Source organism: Pygocentrus nattereri, chromosome 20 (assembly GCF_015220715.1).
Source record: "Pygocentrus nattereri isolate fPygNat1 chromosome 20, fPygNat1.pri, whole genome shotgun sequence".
Classification (NCBI taxonomy): domain Eukaryota; kingdom Metazoa; phylum Chordata; class Actinopteri; order Characiformes; family Serrasalmidae; genus Pygocentrus; species Pygocentrus nattereri.
In genome coordinates, this window is record NC_051230.1 from 23222546 (window position 1) to 23244051 (window position 21506).

At 39.4% G+C, this 21506-nt stretch overlaps 4 protein-coding genes across 4 annotated transcripts in view; 3 read left to right on the forward strand and 1 right to left on the reverse strand.

Annotated features, from left to right (window-relative positions):
* Positions 1-991: 991 nt before the first annotated feature.
* zgc:163061 (uncharacterized protein LOC100037379 homolog) lies at positions 992-1472 on the forward strand. Its single transcript, XM_037531651.1, has one exon. It carries the CDS (start codon positions 1000-1002, stop codon positions 1342-1344), a length of 345 nt encoding a protein of 114 aa, XP_037387548.1. The 5' UTR covers positions 992-999; the 3' UTR covers positions 1345-1472.
* A 714-nt stretch (positions 1473-2186) lies between these two features.
* LOC108417215 (histone H2A-like) lies at positions 2187-3819 on the forward strand. Its single transcript, XM_017689894.2, has one exon. It carries the CDS (start codon positions 2256-2258, stop codon positions 2640-2642), a length of 387 nt encoding a protein of 128 aa, XP_017545383.1. The 5' UTR covers positions 2187-2255; the 3' UTR covers positions 2643-3819.
* Positions 3820-4051: 232 nt separating this feature from the next.
* Positions 4052-21506, forward strand: part of LOC108414237 — an 89458-nt gene continuing 72003 nt past the window's right edge. Inside the window, 3 exon segments of the mRNA XM_037531650.1 lie at positions 4052-4469; positions 5889-5893; positions 8844-8875. Coding sequence (XP_037387547.1) covers positions 4067-4469; positions 5889-5893; positions 8844-8875 — 440 coding nt within the window. The 5' untranslated portion in view covers positions 4052-4066.
* On the reverse strand, positions 11538-16844 carry LOC108414204 (zinc finger protein 3-like). Its single transcript, XM_017687024.2, has 2 exons — positions 16721-16844; positions 11538-12749 (listed from the first exon to the last, which is right to left on the reverse strand). The coding sequence occupies exon 2, from the start codon at positions 12599-12601 to the stop codon at positions 11816-11818; it is 786 nt and encodes a 261-aa protein (XP_017542513.1). The 5' UTR covers positions 12602-12749; positions 16721-16844; the 3' UTR covers positions 11538-11815.

The following is a 21506-nucleotide window of genomic DNA, read 5'->3' on the forward strand; positions in this document are numbered from 1 at the left end:
GTAGTAAACAAAAGTTTGAGACCTTTAGCTTCAAAATAACTTATTGAGTTACGGCTGCTGAAACAAGAAGTTTTACAACTATACCCAGTCTCCCCTACATGAAGTTAGAGTAAACCAAAGGACGCTTTCAGCTAGGCCTCGTGCCTCTATTTTAGTGAAATCAGTAACAGTGGTTTAGAGCAAGACCTTGGATGTATGAGGAAGTTAGAGTAAATCATAAACCTGAAGCCGAGCTCTATAGCTCCTGTTCCTTACCCGCATTATAAATCTTAGGCTTATGATAAAGCTAGAGAAAGCAAAAATATCCTTTCGGCTGGGCCTCAGGCTTAAGATGTGGATTGCGCAAGTAAGTGTAGGGCAAGGCCTTAGTCTTCTGTAGACATTATAGTGAAGAAAATGACCTTTCCAGCTAGGCCTCATACTTACAATGTAAGTGAAGGTTTAGTGTTAGGACCTAGGATTATGGTGAAGTTAAATAATGCCAAAGTAATCTTATGGCAGGGCCTCCACATTGTGAAGCAGTTACATTGAGTGAACTGATATGTACAGCGAACCATTACACTGATGATGAAGTTGGAGGAATAAAAGCAGATACAGAGCTAGGCTGTCAACTAAAAATACGTTTGTAATGAGTTTAGGCTAAATCAAATGGTCAGGGTCAGTTGGGCTTAATTTTCTACTAGGGTTAGGAAAAGCTTTCCCACTATGCTTACGGCGAACTTATGGTAAAACTAATTAGGCTTAGAAAAGATTGGCGTTATTTCACACTAGGGTCACGGAAACATTAGGGTAAAGCTAATTAGACTTTCGCTCGTATTTTTCCTGATAACTGCCACGAGAAAACACAAATGCGAGCAGGTCAGTGGGTCAGGACTGAAAAGTAGAGTATACGCCGTTCTCATGTGACTTTTAAGGGGTCGGACTGGGCGCGCAACTAAGTTTCCTCCGAACAGGGAAGTTTATGTTCATTCTCGCTCCGCTCCTAGCAAAAGCTAAACTATGGCAGAAGTTGCTCCCACTCAAGCCGCCCCGACCAAAGCGCCCAAGAAGAAAAGCGCAGCCCGGCCCAAGAAAGCGGGCCCAAGCGTCGGTGAGCTCATCGTCAAGGCTGTTTCACAGTCCAAGGAGAGAAGCGGCGTGTCTCTCGCCGCTCTGAAGAAAGCCCTGGCTGCCGGCGCCTACGACGTGGAGAAGAACAACTCCCGCGTCAAGCTCGCCGTGAAGAGCCTCGTGACAAAGGGCACCCTAGTGCAGACCAAAGGCACAGGCGCGTCCGGCTCTTTCAAGCTCGACAAGAAGCAAACCGAGCCCAAGAAGAAGCCGGCAAACAGAAACTGTTTATAAACAAATACTGTGTGAGATCAAAAGATTGAGGACAATAGACACTCGAGGAAAGAGAAAGTTCCCCTGGACTCTGCTGGACTTTTAATCAGTGCCGTATGTTTCTAATGTAAATAACACTGTAGGAATGTTGATGAATGTGGATTTGGTATTTTGTATCTGAAAATGTGTTTGTACTGAAATAATATTCCTTAATAAAGTTTGTTATAAAAAGCAAAACCAGGAAGGTTGCCGCCAAAAAGCCCAGAATGGTAGTGGCAAAGAAACCCGCAGCCGTCAAGAAGTCGCCGAAAAAAGCCAAGAAACCAGCGACTGCCGCCAAAAAAGTCGCCAAGTCTCCCAAGAAAGCCAAGAAGCCGGCGGCCCCGAAGAAGGCGGCTAAGAGCCCTAAGAAACCAAAGGCGGTGAAGCCCAAAGCAGCCAAACCGAACGCGGCGAAAAATTTCGCCCCCAAAAGGAAATGCGCTGTTTACTTCCCAGAACCCAAAACTGCTCTTTTAAGAGCCATTCACAATTTTATTTGAAGAGCTTTTCCTTCGCGCTGGTTATCGTTAGTAGTGATAACACGAGAAAACGCCGGGCTCAGTATAATGATCGAGTGGCCATGTGCATTTACACTGATGGGAATAGGAGTTGAATGGGGTAGTAAAACAGGACGTATATATGTTTCTTCCTTTCCTTCTTTGTCTTGACATCGCTCTCTTTCTCACACAGGCGGCGGGCAGTGGGGAGGGGGGAGCAGGATTCTTGGAGAGCGGTGGGCGGACCCTAGTGTAGGACGGCACAAATGCGATTGGTTGTTGGAGACCGTCGCATTTTAGTCAATAGAAACGCTGTCGCCTTGATAAGAAGGACGTTCAGAGCGCGAAGTAGTTTATTTTAGTTTTGCTTGTTGAAGTTGATTGAAGTGTAAGATGAGTGGACGCGGTAAGACCGGTGGTAAGGCGAGGGCGAAGGCCAAGACTCGCTCTTCTCGTGCCGGCCTCCAGTTCCCCGTGGGCCGCGTTCACAGGCTTCTACGCAAAGGTAACTACGCCGAGCGTGTCGGTGCTGGTGCTCCCGTCTACTTGGCCGCCGTGCTGGAGTATCTGACCGCTGAGATCCTCGAGTTGGCCGGCAACGCCGCTCGTGACAACAAGAAGACCCGTATCATTCCTCGTCATCTGCAGTTGGCCGTTCGTAACGACGAGGAGCTCAACAAACTGCTCGGGGGAGTGACCATCGCTCAGGGTGGCGTTCTGCCCAACATTCAGGCTGTGCTGCTGCCCAAGAAGACCGAGAAGGCGGCCAAGACCAAGTAAATCAGTTTACCGCTGACTTGTTCTAAACCAAAGGCTCTTTTAAGAGCCACCCACCTCCGCGAAAGAAGCGCACTTTTTCTTGTTTCTCTCCCGTCAAAAAAAGGTGATCGATGAAACATAACTGTTGATCTGATTGTGGAGAGAAATGAAGCAAATAATGTTATAAAAGTGCATCATGAGGCTAAATAAAATGTGTGTACAGTTTATTTGGGGATCTTCAAGGGAAGTCACTAAAAGGGGAATTTCATATAAATCTAAAAATTTAGGGGGTCTTGGTGCAATGGACATTGGACTAAAACTCAAAATAGTTTATTATAAAATAGTAGCACAGGCAATAAAGAGAGGTGCAGTGTGGGTGGGGAACACTAGAAGTTGGTGGAAAAAGAAAGGAAAAGCAAGAAAAAATGTTCCATGTTACAAATTAACATATGGAGATTTTATTTTTAAATATGTAGAGCTTCAGATTGACTGGCATCATTTTCATAGTAAAAAGATCTATAACATAAGCGAACACATTTATGGAGGTCTTTATCCACATAAATGCCTCAGTGAAGCAGAGAGTAAGATATGCATCAGAAACATTTAGTCCAGGCAGATCTGGAGAACATGAGAGACATAGCAGGGCTGATCAGTGTGGGGAGATTGGCTGTGCGATGTGTCGTTAAGTGGAGCTGCTATGTCACCACGAAAATGTGCCCATCGGCTGACTGTGAGGAAGATGAGACTATTGAACACCTGTTACTTCACTGTAATCGATCTGTGGTTGTGTGGAAAAGACTAAAAGCTCTCGGTGTTAAGTTTGATATAAATGTTAAGACTATAATGTTTGGTAATTTTGAGGAAAGTTTGTCAAAGTTTGTCAAGGACTTGTATTGATTGATTGTTTGTGTTACAAACTGTAAACTATGGAAAACGGTGTAAAATGGTAATACAACAGATTCAAATCCCTGCAGAAGTTGTTTTTAAACAGATTTGAACGTTTGAACTGAAACGACTGCGAACCTTGGACAGAAAATCTAAATATCCCTGGACTCTGTTGGACTTATAATTATCTCATTTAAATTCATATTAAGTTTGTGTGTGTAATTTCATTGTGGATTTGTTGCATTTGCGTATAAATTTGCATAAATGTGATATTGTATTGATTGTGTATTTGGATTATGTAATAAAGTTTATTTTAAAAGGAAATAATGTTGTTGAGCCCGCCACGGAGTTGGCGCGGTGTCTTTTTTCAAAAGATTTTGAAAATATTTGCGCGCCAGCAGACGCCCAATAGCGTGTAGACGGGTGAACAGCCGTCCAATGAGAGGCGGGCACATCCAAGACGCCCAATAAGCGGTGAGCAGCTCCAACGCTTAAAAAGCCGCGGCAGCGTGAGTGAGTTCACTTTCTTTCTTTTGTGAAGAAGAGCGGAGCTCGATATAATGGCAAGAACCAAGCAGACCGCCCGTAAATCTACTGGTGGGAAGGCCCCCAGGAAGCAGCTGGCTACTAAGGCTGCTCGTAAGAGCGCCCCGGCCACCGGCGGTGTGAAGAAGCCTCACCGTTACAGGCCTGGCACTGTGGCTCTGAGAGAGATCCGCCGTTATCAGAAGTCCACAGAGCTGCTGATCAGAAAGTTGCCTTTTCAGCGCTTGGTGCGGGAGATCGCTCAGGATTTCAAGACCGATCTCCGCTTCCAGAGCTCCGCCGTCATGGCCCTGCAAGAGGCTAGCGAGGCGTACCTGGTGGGTCTGTTCGAGGACACGAACCTGTGCGCCATCCACGCCAAGAGAGTCACCATCATGCCTAAAGACATCCAGCTGGCCCGCCGTATCCGCGGAGAGCGTGCTTAACTTAAGTGCTCCCAATTTGTGCTAAATCACCCAAAAGGCTCTTTTAAGAGCCGCCTAACTGTTGCAGTCCAGAAGAGCAGATGTTCTAGCGAACCCCGACTTACGTGCTGTGGTGTGGAGCTCCACGAGGAGCGCGCGAGTGCTATAGGAGTGTACGAACGCGTGTATCTCTGTCTAGTGTGGCACGTTTAGTTACAGCTCAGCTGCTGAGAGATTCATTCCGAGCAGTGTCCGCAGTACAGTAATAGGAAAAACCAACGTACTGCACTTTGTGATGAGTTATTGTAATCTCAGCATCGGCTATGTAGTTTTTATTAGTTTGTTGATTAGACAAAGCGAAAGCAGTGTAGAAAGACCACCAGGTGCTTCGAGCGAAGGGTATTTTATCAGAGCTTGGATTTCATCGTGTAGGCAAAATAACCTGCAAGTAGTTTAAGAAGAGATTTTCTTATGCGGAAATATGTTGCTGAGTGACTTCTTGAATGTACTGTCTTTGTGAAGCTGAGAAAATAATGACAATTTTAGAGTAATTACCAACCAAATCACATTTCATACAGTCGTTCTACATTTACAATAAGGATTCTTCCGGTATTATTTGTCAGTTCACGGTTTGACCACAGAATGACGCCCAAGCTCCAATCGTGACCTATACACGTGAAATGTTGCATTTATTTCCTACATAAACCGAAGATATTGTATACAATACACACATCTTCATACATTTTGATATTGACATTATGGCTTCATATCAAATCCGTAATTAATGTATTGTGCTTGTTGATCTGTTGGTGTTGATTTTTCCTGCCATATCCTCCTGAGACCCAGAAAACAATGGAATAAAATTAGTATATTGGCTGAAAAAAAACATCTCACAGTGAACGTTTTTCAAAAACACTTTTTATTATTCTATATAATGTCCTTTATAGCGAACAACAGGATGTTAGATAGTAATCATTAATTCAGTAAAGTCAGACAGTGAGATCATTAATTGTCACTGCCTCAGTCAATTTCCTGTCACCTGTGATACCATGAATTTCATCTAAAACAGATAGTTCCAATGTGCACCACAAAGGACAAAAAGTATACTGTTTGTTGGTTAAACCTTCATGCGTATCAATAAAAAATGCGCTGAAAATTAGCTTAAAGGTTTTTCTACCTAAAACATATCAACTGTAGGCTTTAGAAACACCATACATGCATATTTCTCAGCTACTTACTTCCCACGCACTCATAAAATGAGGTTGCTGGGATGGCAGCCATTTGAGACACCCCAACAAATGACATAATTGGAAAGGCCAGGATGTCCTCTACATGGTGCAGCAGGTTTCAGCACTGTAGCTTATATGGTTTTGAAATATCCTTTGGGTACTCATGTGGATGAATTACCCAATGAATTACCAGGTCTCACTAGGATGTGTATCGCACTGCGCCAACAGATAGAATCAAGGTAAAAGAATGTCTAGTTAACTAATTGGACAGCGGGCTTCTTTGTGAGGCAAAAGCTTTTACATTGACAGCCCATCAGTTTTATGAGACTATTTTATTTTGCTAATTTGACTGGAAATTTACATAATTATATATTAGCACAATGCACATGAAGCATGTGTGGCATTTCGTGTAGTTACCAATGCATGAATTTTGATAGGTATTATTATACATTATAAATGTATTTACAAAAAATGTGTTCATGTCCATTGTGCAGTGGGTGCATACCACTGAAGTAATAGTCAGTTTACACTTAGAGTTTTTAACAAATCAGGAAGTCTAAATTTTACCGTATACGAAGAGTCAGAAATGATTTTAAGCAACACTCAAAAATTGACATATAAGCACACAGGAAAAAATGGTGTCTTAATTGTTGTCAACATGCCTTATATACCTCATGTTGAGATTGTTGTAAGCTTATGATTAACTTATTTCTAAAGATTTTGCATTTGTTAAAAGTAATTTATCTAGTGGAAATATTTCACCATGTTGCTTATTTTAAGAAATATGCTTGATACCAGTAAATTAGTCTGCCAAGGTAGTGAGATGAATTTACTTGTTAAATTACTTAAAACTAGTAAAATGATGTTCAGAAAGAAGTTAAAGTATCTTATAAAAGGCTTAGAACTATATAAATATGAAAAACAAACTATATGAACTAGATTTATGATACCTTATCAGGATACTATTTTATGCAGGGAAAAAGTGCACATTTTTAAAATTGAGGATCTCTGAAATAATGTGCGGCTTCTGGTGCAACACACTCAATATCATTTAAAGCTTTTTTACTCATAAATACGTATGTAGTTAAAAACAGTAAAAAAGTACAGAAATTAGTTTAAGCATTGACTTAAATATATTTACATATTTACATCCAAAAATAAGAAAAAAAAATTAAAGCATTAAATTACATGTATACACAAAATGTGCTGCAAGTGTGCTAATTTGACCATAGAATGTTGAGGTAGAGGTATTTGTGAGTTAGTCTAAGTTGCAAGAGTGTTGCAAGTAGACAGCACAGTGCTTTGGACTTACAAGGCATAAAAAAAAGAAGAAAAAAAAAGCATGTCTAGCCATATGCAGGCTATCTTCTGGGGATTCACCAGCTGTATTTGAAGCAGTGGCATTGGAAGAAGTTTCCAGAGCTGGATTATGGACATGATTTATTACTTGTCCAGTTGCAGGTTGTGGGACCATGGATGCATAATCATGATCCTGGCCTTGTTCTGCTGAATTGTTTGACAATTGAGGAAATATTTCTCAATGCTTTCTGCATCTTGTTTTACTGTAAGAATGAGTGAGGTGGTCATCGTAGAGGAACTTGTACAAAACAGTCATAGTGATGGTGAGAGAGATGTCAACACCATGGCATGTTTGAATAATACTATCCCTACTACTCCTTATTTTGGTGGTGCAGTTATGGGTTTTCTGCAGAAGTTTGCAAACCTCACAACACTGGTTTTGAGTTTTGTTGTTAAATAATGAAGGAACTTATTGCAGCAAAAATGCTTGGGTTGGAGCTGGATGGTTGTTATTTCAGCGTTATTTGCATACAACTGTTGTCTATTTGAACATTCTGGCTTACACAGTTATTCATTAAAAATATGGCTACTCGCTCGAAGCCTGCAACCCCTTTCTTATCTGCTTTCGGCTCCCCGTATCAGCGTGGGCCTTGGCCTTGGCTGGTACATTGGTACATCACATCTCCCCCAGAGGAACACTGCTGCGAGACGCTCTTTTATCCCTCCCCCACTTCCCTGGATCTGCTCCTCCCTCACCCAATGTATTCTGTTTCTCTGTAGTTTCCATTATTCCTGTCTTCCTGTCCTGTCTCCCCCCCTTGTCATACTGTATGTGCTCGGATGTGGGTTGATCAAAATTTAGGTGGTTACTGACAATAATTTTCAATCAGGAAAAAAAATAATTAGAAGAGTTGTTTAATTCAATGTTATCTTATCTGAGAAAACTCTGCACTGTAAGGATCTGTAAAATGGATGCGTGGAATGAAACGGCTCAGGAATAATAAGACGTAGTAACTGAACTGAAAATGTTGGATGAACTTGAATTTAACTAGATGTTGTATTAACTCATAATTATTCTTTCATTGCAGTTCAGAAAATTACTTCTCTGCAGGGCATATACTTCTTTAAGTAAAACTAAAAAAAGCAAGTATTCTAGTCAAGTGTTTGCTGAATGTAAAAATTAAGAAGCTTTTTTTTTCTATGAAGAATTTTTTTATGTGGGAGTACCTGCTTATGTGTAATAGGTTACACCAACCAATGTACGCAGGAGTTTGGAAGTTAAAACATGGGTCCAACTAGTCCTCTGGGAGAAGAGGAGGGAGAAGATGGGCTGGCTATGCAGTGTATGGTTTTTAAAAGATTTGCTGCCTGTAGCACCCATAATTTGTCAATGAGCAGGACAAAGAGGCCAGTAGAAATAGTACAAACACCTTGTATGTTTTTTGTGTTTATTTGTCCTGGCAAGCCCATGGATCAGCACTTTTTTTTTTCACTTCACCCTCCTTTCAAAAGTAATAAAATTAAAAGTATAGTCTTGTACGTACCACTCAGTGACCTCAGTACCACAAGAGAATGAGCAGGATTTGGGGAAACAGGACAGCAGATTCCTGTAAACATCATAAAAAAGCTGATGTAGACAACTGATGAAGTGGACCTATCACAACAACTGCCTGAAAGCACACACCTAATACTGCTTTTCAGCACTGCAGTAACACAGACGTGGTGCTGGTATGAGTGGATCAGACACAGCAGTGCTGTTCGAGTTTTTAAAAATTGTGTCGACTCTATTAGGCTCTCCCACCTTGTCAGTCCAACTTGTAGATGTAAAGTCAGAGATGATAGCTCATCTGCTGCTGCAGTTTGTGTGTGGTCATCCTCTAGTCCATCATCAGTGATCACAGAATGCTGCCCACAGGACGCTGTTGGCTGCATATTTTTGGGTGGTGGACTATTCTCAGTCCAGCATTCGATAGTGAGTTGTTTAAAAGCTCCAGCAGCACTCCTGTGTCTCATCCACTCAGACCAGTGCAACACACCACCACATCAGTGCTACTGCAGGGCTGAGAATGATCCAACACCCCAAATAGTACCTGCTCTGTGAGGGTCCTTTGGGTTCCTGACCACTGAAGAACAGGGTAAAAGTGGGCTAACAAAGTATGTAGAGAAAGAGATGGACTACAGTGCATCTATATAGTAAGTGGGGATGATAAAATATAAAATGAGTAGAAACAAGGAGGTGGTCATAATGTTATGCCTGATCAGTGTATTTTACATTGGCTGCCATTTTATTAAAGCAATAATCGTTGTACCTAAGAACACCTTCCCCGTGATACAAATCACCGTAATGCACAGCCTCTCGCGGCTTATTGCTTTATTATCCAACTCTGCTGCTACACAGGGTAAGCTGATTCATAATTGAGCGGTTTTCTACTCCATGTTTTTTTTCCTTTTTTATTTTATTTGAAGGCGAGTACAAACAAAGAGAATACATGTATACACTCTAAAAAAATGTATTAACAACTACAACGCTAACTGTTACCCAATTTAACACTTTTGTGTCATACTTTTTCTGATATAACATTGTGTTAAAGGTAACACAAAATTTGTCTTCAACTGAACACACTGATGTGTCTAGTTAGAGACAGAATGTGTTGTTTAACATATATGTTTTAGAAGTGTATATAAAGAATTTAACGTATAGTAGGACTGCACCACGACTGTCCTCTCTGGTGGTGCACACAGTGATGGCACTTTAAAATGTGTTAAACTACTTCTTGAGTATCCTCTCGGATTTCCCCAACACAAACCATTTCACCAGGTGTTTTGAACAGCTTCTCTTGTCTCCTGGTATTTGGACTCCTAGTAGGAGGGCATCATGAAATCGATTTCCAGGTAAAGGAAGAGGAGGAAGTATGGTTGAAAAAACAAACGTTCTGGGTTTCTGGACGCAACCCAGGTCTCAGAAAACTAGCCCTACACCAGGATAGCTGGCAAGGTTTTAGGGTTGACATGTTATCGTGAAGATTAACAATGCTAATAGTGGGGGAAGAGAGAAAATTCAGACAAAGATTATTCACATTTCAGAGAAAAACAAATCATATTGAACACACCTATGCATTCATCGGTCAATGAAAGAATAACTTCATGAAAGAATTGAATCCATCATACAACCCCATTTCCAAAAAAGTTGGGACGTTGTAAAAAATTTAAATAAAAAATCAAAATGCAATGATGTGCAAATCATTTAAACCCTATATTTGATTGAAAATGCTTCAAAGGCAACATATTAAACGTTGAAACTGAGGAATTTTATTTATTTATTTATTTTTTAAAACATGCCCATTATGTTCCAACACGTTCCAAAAAAGTTGGGACCGGGACAACAAAAGGCTGGAAAAATTGTGTAGTGCTTTATAAAACATAAAAAATAAAAATACCTGGTGGTTAATTGGCAACAGGTCAATAACATGGTTGGATATAAAATGAGCAATCCCAGAGAGGATGAGTCTTTCAGAAGTAAAGATGAGGAGGGGTTCACCACATTGTGAAAGACTGCACAACCAAATTCAAGCATAACATTTCTTGACAATAATAGCAAAGGCCTTCTGCTTTTCATCATTTATGGTACATAACATTAAGATTCAGAGAATCTGGAGAAATGTCTGTATACAAGGGACAAGGCCAAAAATCAGTATTTGCTGGCTGTGATCTTTGGGCCTTCAGACGGCACTGCATTAAAAACGGACATGATTCTGTAGTGGAAATCACTGCGTGGACTCAGAAAAACTTCTGAAAAAAACTGTCTGAACAGAGTTTGGCCCTACATCCACAAATGCTAATTAAAACTCTTAAACACAAAGAAGAAACCACCTTCTCTGGGCCTGAGCTCATTTAAAATGGATTGAACCAACAGAGAAAACTTTTTGGAACTTTTTGGAAATCAAGGACACTGTGTCCTCTGGGCTAAAAATCACTCAGCTTGTTATCAGTGCACAGTTCAAAAGCCAGTAATAATGATGGTATAGGGGTGCATTAGACTACATTGTATGGGTGACCTTCACATCTGTGAAGGCAGCATTAATGATGAATGATATATACAAGTTTTGGCAACATATGCGGCCATTCAGATGATGTCTTTTTCAGGCAAGGCAATGTCAAACCACATTCTGCATGAATCTACAGCAGCATTGCTCCGAATTAAATGAGTCCGGGTGCTAAACTGGGCTGCCTGCAATCCAGACTAGTCACCCACTGAAAACATTTTGCACATTAAAAATGAAAAATACAACAAAGGATCAAAAATGGGAAAACACTTCACTTTCAAAACTACAGTAGTTGGTCTCCTCAATTCCCAAATGTTTACAGAGTGCTGTTAAAAGAAGAGGTGATGCAGCACAGTCGTAAACATTCCCCCGTCCCAACTTTTTTGGACCGTGCTGTTGGCATCAAATTGAAATTGGGCATATATTTTTTCAAAAAACAATAACATTTCTTTTTCAACATTTGATTTGTTGTCTTTGTACTATTGTCAATAAAATACAGGGTTTAACTGATTTGCACATCATTGAGTTTTTATTTACATTTTGCAGAGCATCACAACTTTTTTGGAAATGGGGTTGTAGTTCAACACCAAACTTCCATGTACGCTGTAGACGTGACATCAGCATAGAAAATTACATTCGATTTTATGCATGTTTTAGACACAGGGTAAAAACAACAAAAAATCAGATTTTTTTTTTTTATGTATGTCTAGATTTCCTCTAGCAATAGTGTTATGGTCACAGTCATTACTGCCTATTTCCACCACTGTTCTTTGTGCACTTGTGTCCCTTTACAATCTTTGAATGCTTAAAGCTCTTCCGACACTCTGGGCATTGAGGGAAGAGCGCTGGTGAATGCGCTGGTGTTTTTGTAGATTGCTCTGTACAGTAAAACTCTTCCCACACTCTGAGCAATGATACGGCTTCTCTCCTGTGTGAATGCGCTGGTGATTTTGGAGAGTACTCTGCACGGTAAAATTCTTCCCACACTCTGAGCAGTGATACGGCTTCTCTCCTGTGTGAATGCGCTGGTGTTGTTGGAGATTACTCTGTACAGTAAAACTCTTCCCACAATCTGTGCAGTGATAGGGCTTTTCACCTGTGTGGATGCGCTGATGTTGTTGGAGAGTACTCTGCTGAGTAAAACTCTTCCCACACTCTGAGCAGTGATACGGCTTCTCTCCTGTATGAATGTGCTGGTGCTTTTGGAGCGTACTGTGTAGAGAGAAACTCTTTCCACACTCTGAACAGCAATATGGCTTCTCTCCTGTGTGAATGCGCTGGTGTTGTTCGAGATGAATCTGTTGATTAAAACTCTTCCCACACTCTGAGCAGTGATACGGCTTCTCTCCTGTGTGGATACGCTGATGTTGCTGGAGAGTACTCTGTTGAGTGAAACTCTTTCCACACTCTGAACAGCAATATGGTTTAACTCCTGTGTGAATGCGCTGGTGTATTTTGAGATGACTCCGTCGATTAAAACTTTTTCCACACTCTGAGCAGTAGTGAGTTCTCTCCTTGCTGAGTTTCTGTGTCTGTCTGTGAGATGTGTTCATGTGGAGGGTACTAGAAGCCATACTAGAAGCCCTATTCTTACATTTAATCTGTTTCAGCAGTTTAGTCTTACTGGAATGTCCTGATTTGTTAACAGAGGTGTATTTGAGCAGTGTAAGAAAAGTGGACTCTAGGAGCAGGAGAAGAATTGAAACTGGACGTCATTCATTTCTGAAAGAAAAAAGAGAAAAGAAAATCTAAGCTCAACAGAAGTTTTCTGAACGCTTCTTTTTTTACACTAAATATAGCTGGATCTTTTGGTTTAATTAAGGAACTGAAATATGAATGTTGCTACATACATACAAGGTCTCAGTGCTTATTTCAAGTCATGCACAGAAAATTTCATACATTGTGATCCTTCAAACCTCTTATGATGCTAACACATCACACTCATGGGCTCATCTAAACAGACTGAGGATTTAAACTAATAAGAACTGACACAAAGTAAGAGAAAAAATTCCTGCTTATGAATGTTCTCGGTCTGAAATGGCATTAGGAAATGAAAGTTAAGAACAACTACTGAAGTCAAGATAAGATCTGGAAGACAAAGAAAAATCTTTGACATGTGACACAAATCTCTAACGGTTTGTAAGGCTGGTCAGGCATGCAAAGCAAAACCCCCCCACCTCCGTGCCAAAGACTTGCAGGAAGATTTCAGTGGAACAGGAACAGTGGTGCACTAGCAGCGTTGTTGCACTTGCAGTGTTACTGCACAAACATTATCTACATAGAAAGGTTATCAGAATGTGGCCTTAACTGTGATCTAATCACTAATATCAATGTCTGTAGTATGCAATAAAACTCATCAACAGATTGACAGAGGGTCGCCAAATTTCTACACACACCACATTTGATTTTATTCTTTTTTTAAATACACTTCAGCAAATAAATGGTAACACTGCATTTAAATGAGTAAAAATGTCATTTACATTTATTCGATACAAATGTAATTTTTTTTTTAGAAAATCATCAAAATGTGTAGTTTGACTAGGGTGGTTAAACATTTGAATATAACTGTGAAATAAAGGAACGTTATAGGAATGTTATTGGAGATCCAGTGCGTTTGTTTTGTATTTCTGTTTTCAACAGAACAAACATAAAATGTTTATAACTAAGGGTGTGTGGAGGTGGTGTTACGACTATGGCCAACTCTCTTCTATCTGTTGCTGTTGCTGTGTGCAAATTTTCTACAGTACATGAAAGTCTGCAGCTGGCTGCATGGGGGTTCATTTCCTCAATAAATCTGGGCTATGTAAAGTTTAAGTCTGTCTACTGCGATAAATATAGCTGCATGAGCTCAGTCTAATGCTGCATTAAAAAAATGCAACTTGAAACTCTATGATGCAAGGACAGAGCCATACAGTCCTCTGCGCCCGAGCTTACCTCAGATGACTCTGAAAGACTGCAGACAAATGAATCAAGTTTTTGTCAAAAACAAACACGATCTCTCTGTACCAAAGACGAAACTGACCATCCAGATGTCGCCATCAAGACGTTGTTTTTTCCGGGATGTCCCTAGTTGTGTCAGCAAGACTTTATTCTGTATGCTACAACAGCATGTCTCGTAGACACAAAATGCATACAGTGCAAATCTGTCTTCCGTACGGCTCATCATGAAGATAATCAGACACGGATAAATACGGATTGTTGGGCAGCTGAAGTCTTTGTGTCAAGCAAAAATATCACTTAGCAAAACTTCAACAATTAGTACCTTTAGTTCCCAAACAATTAAAAAAGTGTAAATTAAAGGAAAGGTGATGTAACACAGAGGTAAATATGCCCAGCGTTTTTGGTATCATTTGTTTTAGGCATTTACAAAATACAATTAAGTTTGTCAATTAAAACATTGGAATTCTTTTTTTTGTACTTTTGTCGGTGAAATAAAATCTCAAGAAAAAGCGTTTTACAAAATATAAAACTCTTCTGGTTTATATTAATGTGTTCATACTGAAGGTGAGAGCTGAATGGATTACCTCTAAATACAGAACAAATTTTGTTATTAGTTGACACAATTTGGCAACAGTTGTGTTAAAGTGTTACTATATTATTTTCCCACAATGTCACTAATGTAAGCTTATGCACGTTTGAGGGAGCGAGAGGAAAAGAAGACAGCGAACTAACTAGCAAACGGGCGGGACTAGAATTATCTTTCTCTAGGAAAAATATTATTTTCAAAGAATTATTATTTTTATTAGTCTAGCTTAATCTTGATGAGATACAGTCAGATGAAATGGCTATATAATGAGGAAATGCATGTTGGGAATTTTCAGCAAATGATATTCAAGTAAAAGACCTTGTTGAAGTCTAGCTCATGCCTTTGTTTGACGTGTTAAATCACTTTTGCCAATGATTATGATATTGTAACTGTGTTAGCTGCAGGAAATAAACAAGACTATGTTTCTCCTGTCAGTCAGGCAAGACATTAATGCCACAAAAAACATCTACAGTTTCAAAATCCTCAATAAGACTCTTGACCGTCTGTTAACCTACAGGAGCCAAAATCATCAGAAACAGATCATCCTCCTCCTCTAGTGTGCACAGTATTTGATCATAGTTTAATACCACTAATGCCAAGTCTTTCATTTTAAGGGCAGAACTGACCTGGGCCAAAAGGGGATCATCTGGCCACTTATCCATATACAATTTCCCTGTAAATGAGCCATCATTACAGGAACAGAAGTGCTTCTTTAGGAAACCAAGCAAAACCTGATGTGTAGATAAACAGTGCCATATTTGTAAATAAAGGACTTGTCTGTTTGTCTGTCTGCCCTGTGATGGACTGACGACCTATCCATGGTGTATCCCGCCTTCCACCCAGTGACTGCTGGGATAGGCTCCAGCTCCCCCAAACAGATGAGTCTTTAAAATAAATTCCCCACTGTATCTGCTGTGTGTGATTTACTGAGTAAAATTTGCAGTGTTTTCTGTACTGCATGTTTTTTTTTTTTTTTTTGTTTTTTTTTTTTTGGGGGGGGGGGGGGGGGGGGGTATAATAGATAATCCTGATTTTTTCACTAAACAAAATTATGCTCATTATTTTAGATATCACTCAGGCCTTGGGGGTCAGTGTGGCTGGCATTGTACTAAAGAACTTTTTTCATTTAAGCCCAACCAATATGTGTAGTATATGATTAGGGCTCTGCACATTCAAGACATGAAAATGAAATTAAATCTTTACGTCAGAATCAAAAAATCGATTCAAACTTGAAAATACGTGTATAACTACACCCCTAGTGTGAACTGTGCAAACATTATCATATTAACATGTTCAGGCACTCCTTATTTTTGCTGTAATGAAAAATGTATCAAGACACCACTGTATCATATGTTATCAAATTTTACCTTATTTGTGAGGCAAATTCCTATTATTCTTTTAATGCTAAAGTATCAACACATTACTTGGTTTTGCATGTTTGCCACGCAAACCCCCTAACAATTATGCATGACTAATCAAATAAATGCATCTTTTTACCTCAAATAACAAGACTGTCACCAAGAAATTTGCATTCAAATGACTGAGATACTGTTTACTGTTCAGACCCCAAAGGTCTGCAGGCAGAATTACTTAACGATGAACATTACTATCTGCCCCATCACACTCTATTCATGCTGCCTGGAGACAGAGTGGTAGTTCATATTGTTCTAAACAAACTGTGATTTTCTCACATTTGTACAAATAATTACACAATTACAGCCACGTTGGATAATATCAGCATATATCAGCCACTGTTTCCACACTTATTACAGCTACGTGTCCAATATGGCATACCCTGTTCTTGCACATTGTTTTAAAAAGTGAATGGTTAATAAGATCTGCTTTGTTCTCACAAACTAGAAGTGGAGCAGAGAAACTCATATAGGACTCAACCTTGCAGTTTCGCTGACAATGAGTTTTCCAAGATTGTCATACATAGTATGAATCATAAATAACTCGGAAATAAACTGCGGTTTGTTTGCCAAACCCTACTAGGAAAACATTATCAACGAAATGTTCTGGCACATCAGCTCACATCACTCAGGCACGTTTGAATGAAGCTGCTTCTGTGTTTGGCTAATTTAATTGAAATCTGATTTTCAGAACTTCAATGTATCTCAGAGTGAATGAAGAACAGTGAGTGTTAAAGTGTCGGACAGCTTCCTACCTAATAGTTCAGCGACTGTTTCTGTTTCTCCAACAACACTGTTTGAGCGCGGAGGCGCGGACTGAGCACAATCAACGCAACACCACAATCTTCTGCTGCTCCACTTTCTGCTTCTTCGTCTGTGTTTTTGGCGCTTAGCACGCCTATGTATGCAATACCGCCACTTACTGGACTGGAGACCGAAGCGTTATTAATACGGGACCGTGACATAACCGGACAAATAATAATAATAATAATAATAATAATAATAATAATAATAATAATAATAATAATAATAAATCAAATTAAATACGCTGTTCGTTTCTGAAATCTTATAAATTTATCTAACAATGATTAGTACAGAGCCTAGTAAAAGTGCACTCACTTCTAGATTCTGGATCCTACTTGTTTTTAAATGCTATAAAGATGTCTCCCTCTTATTTCCTTGCCACAATTCCTTGGTAATCTTGGTAACTCTAATAATCGCTCTTGCTTCTGACTTACTCAGTGATATCAGGACTTTATTTTACTTCATTTTGAGGATCTGTTTGCTAGCTTGTCTGCAGACACATTTCCTTCCACACCTACATGCGCTGGCACCCCCTGGAAACTAGCGGACATCCGTAATTGCTGCATTCTCAGACGGACCTTTAGGACGTCATACAGCGTCTATCCAATGACCCGCTATTTCTTGGACTTTGCAACGCTGCTTGGGAACAGACTGCTGTTCTCATTGGCTGCATGTCCTCCACTTACAGCAGAGCCAACATGACTGCCACTTTAGCTGAGATTACTGCAGTTTGTCTTACACTCTCTTTTTAATTTGACTTGTGTGGGATGTACACAGCCAGTCCTGACTGCCCTGACACAAGGACTTTGCTTCCGAAAATATCTGGAAATCGTGCTTATGTGTTTGCAGGAACGGGGGAGTAGCTAAGTAGTGCGCTACTTTTAGCTACTTTTGAGCAATTTTATTTAAACAGTTGACAATGCGTTGTTTGTTTTATATTTGGTTATTTTGTTTGATTTTTATTAAGAAAAACCTAAAATGATTGAATTTGCCTTATTAATTTTTTTTGTTGGATATAATGCCTTTGGTTTGTAAGTTTAATTGCTGGTCAGGCTTAAACTCACTTTTTGGTGATCTTTTTGTATATTTGCAGCTTTTCAAATGTATGTTTCTTTCTGGCACAGGATTAAATGTAGTGTCTTATTCACACTTTCAGATTGGGCTTGTTTTGTGTGTCAGGTGTTTCGCCCATTTCTACTTGAATTGCTGCAATTGGAGAGGGCCTGAAAGCATCACAGCACACCCAGGCCTGTGTCTGAAATACATCAACTTTATTCAACATGCTTTTGATGCTGAGCCATACACTATTCTATGGGAGCATATCGGTAGTAAAATTCAAATGAAAATGTAATGAAATGTAAATACCAATGCATTTCTTTATGTTTGGATTAAAATTTCCCAATCATATATACAATTTGGTCTCAAAATAAAAAAATCTAATTCAGTTTTACCATTATAGTTTCCCATTTGGCACACTAAGTTTTGACGTTTCATTTACACAAAGATGGTTCATGAGTGGCTTTGTATAATAATAGTGTCTAAACGAAAGTTAAATTGTAATTTGCCTTATATGCATTTGCACTGTCTAAAAATGTTTGAAAATTGCATTATTAAAGAGAATACAAAGTTAGAAAGAGAGCAAAATTCATATATAAAAAGGGAAACAGTGCTTCTCCTGTTTGGAATTACATATTACATACTGCACTCATTCTGTGACAAAACGCCTTTAAAAATTCATTTGACCCCCTTGCTTTTTCATTTTTACAGCCTGTCAATCATCCTGTCAGGGCAGGACCAACAACACAAGCAGCGGAAACGCCTTTGTCTAAAAACATGGTGGATGGTCTTACATTAGAAGTTTGGGTGAAACAGAGCAATACATCCATTTTGTGATGATTATTACGTCTTCATACACGACCCATGAAGAATTTTCAGGTGGACATGTGACACATTTTTCTATTAGACATGAGTCTAAATTAATATCTTTGCTAGCCGACTATAACCTACAGATAGAAAATGATCCTGTATCGAGGGCTATCTTCTAATGTACATAGTGAGATTTTGATTTTTTACACATTCCCTCTAGTTTTTACAGGCTTAAATGTAATTGGACAAACTACCATAATTATAAAAGCCAGGATTATTTTTAGTTTAGATTAAGTGACCTTTATTATTTCCACAACGGGGAAATTTCACCTCCTCATTTAACCCATCCGTGCAGTGAAACACCACATACACACTAGTGAGCACACACACTAGAGGGCAGTGAGCACATTTGCCTGGAGTGGAGGGCAGCCCTATCCACAGCACCCAGGGAGCAGTTGAGCCTTACTCAAGGACATGGTCACAGGGCTGATTCACTAACTTCCAGCCCACGATTGACCCAAATAATATTTAGTTACTAATTGTTTGCAGTCAGACTGAAACCCATTCAATAAATGTTAAATTTGCTCCCTTGAGATGCTTTGCCAGGTCTTTTCTGCAAATGACCTCAGTTACTACTTGTTTGTGGGTCTTTCTGCCTTCAGTTTTGTCTTAAGCAAGTTTTGAGAATGACCTTTCATTGCATACATTATAAGCTTTATGCTTATATGTGGAGACATTAAGCAACAGTAAGTGTAGACCTAGGCCTTAGATTTATGATGAAGTTAGTTTGGATGAGATAAGCAGATAAATAGTTAGGGCTTAGGCTCCTGGTGTAGTTAGAGGGAGTTTTTGAAGAAACATAAATCATCTTAAATCATCTTTTAATAATAGTTTTGTAATAATCATTAACTTAGAAATGATTAAAGACAGAGTTATGAGCATTAAACAGAGAGAAACAGACCCATTTGCCAGAACAGCAGGCCCAAAACTTCCAAATATGGGCTTTCCGCTAGATCTATCTATCTATCTATCTATCTATCTATCTATCTATCTATCTATCTATCTATCTATCTATCTATCTATCTATCTATCTATTATATATACTTACTAACATATCTATATATACTAACATATGTATAGATATGTTGATATCCCTAGAAACAAGGGTTCCTAAAGCTAAAAAAAAAAACAGTTTTTACAGTTTTATTGATAACCAAGGTGATTTCAGGATGTATCAAAAAAGGTGGGACAATGATCTCACCCCTGGGAGGGGTGATGAGCTCGCCCAAGAGTGGTATAAAATGCATGTTTTTTGAAGTGTCTGTACATTTTGGTTTTCGGGCACCATTTTGTTGCATTGGAACTAGTAAAGAGGGCCTTTTCTCTCCTTCGAACCGAACCTGTGACTGAAGTTTGGTTTTTCATCTGACTTTGACTTTTTTGCAAGATTGACTCTTCACTTTTCTTTAACTTTTGCAAGAACACTTTTTCAATCTTATTAATTCGCTAACCATTTTTTACATTAGAGAACAGATTAAATTAAAACTAAACTTTAAAAACTAAAACTTTGAGTTAACTTTAATTAATTAGTAAAGTTTTTTCCACATCGTCTGGTACTTTGGAGCAGAGGACGGGGAGCTCTTTGGTCCCGACATTAACATGAATGAAAGGAGGCAGAAGCTGAGTCAATAAGCTAACCATGAAGTTTTCATGAGATAGCAAAATAAGCAAAACCCTGGCTTAAAGACGGGCTTCATGGCTTTAATGTAATAAAATAAGTAAGCCTGAGGCGTTGCTGTGAGGCAATTTTTGCTCACTCAGACTTAATCGTAAGCCTGATGTCTTGGTATGTACCTCCTTTCATTCAGTCTGACTATGTCATGAGACACACTATTAATCTACTTGTACTTACTCCGTCAACACTGTCAGCCTAAGTGGAAGTACATTTCAAGTTAGTGAAAAACATTTGTAGCTAAGCTTTGGGCTTATAGGGTAGCTAAAGTTAATGAAAAGAGGAACATAGCAAAGTATCACACTTATGATGAGAAAGTAGAAGCTGCTGCAGAGCTGTGCCCTAAGTTTATGATGAAGTTAGGGTAAGCAACAGTATGTTTACAGACATGTTTCAGAGAAGGCAAAAGTGAGTTTATGGGTAGTCTACTAGCTTATGATGAAGTTAGAGTTAATAATAGTGTGTTCAGGGTTAGGCTTTAAGCTTATGGTGTAGTAACAACCAGCAGATGTTTAGAGCTAGGCCATAGCCGTATGATGAAATGAGGATGAGTGAAAGGAGTTGAAAATTTTGCATATTTTGAATAAACAATAGCCAACTCAGGTTACAGCACATTAAATTTAAATTAAACAAAGACCTTATTTTCTGGCCCACAGGTTTGCTCCTTTTTTTATTATGGCCTGAGCTGTGTTATCTTTGATTAAGTTCAGTCCCTTGCAGCCCTGAATTTCAACTTTTTCCCTCACTTATTTCCAAAACTGTGAGGTTTAACAAGCTATGTCCCCTAGGGGAGCCACACCACCAGCGGTGAGGTGACTTTGGGTTAAATTACGTTACGTAAACTACAAATGGCTCTGAAGTAGGATGTCAGTTGTTACAGAGCCAATAGATAAACGCTAAGATGTCGATTTATTTACAGTACGCCCTCATCGTAAAAGTGTTGAAATACTTTTTTCTTCAGGAAAGAGCTTTGCAGAGTTTCACACAAATCTTTAATGCTGGCGTTGGAAACCACTTCTGGAAGGACTGGGAGCTGGACACCGCTGTTCGGCATGATGTCAGATTCTGGATTGGCAAGGTGGCGAACACTGATGTTGAACAGTACCAGCACTGGTATTGTGAAATCGTATAGCCTGTGT

Coding starts and splice junctions, on each gene's coding strand:
- zgc:163061 (XM_037531651.1), top strand. CDS start 1,000: ATGGCAGAAGTTGCTCCCACTCAAGCCGCCCCGACCAAAGCGCCCAAG.
- LOC108417215 (XM_017689894.2), top strand. CDS start 2,256: ATGAGTGGACGCGGTAAGACCGGTGGTAAGGCGAGGGCGAAGGCCAAG.
- LOC108414204 (XM_017687024.2), bottom strand. CDS start 12,601: ATGGCTTCTAGTACCCTCCACATGAACACATCTCACAGACAGACACAG.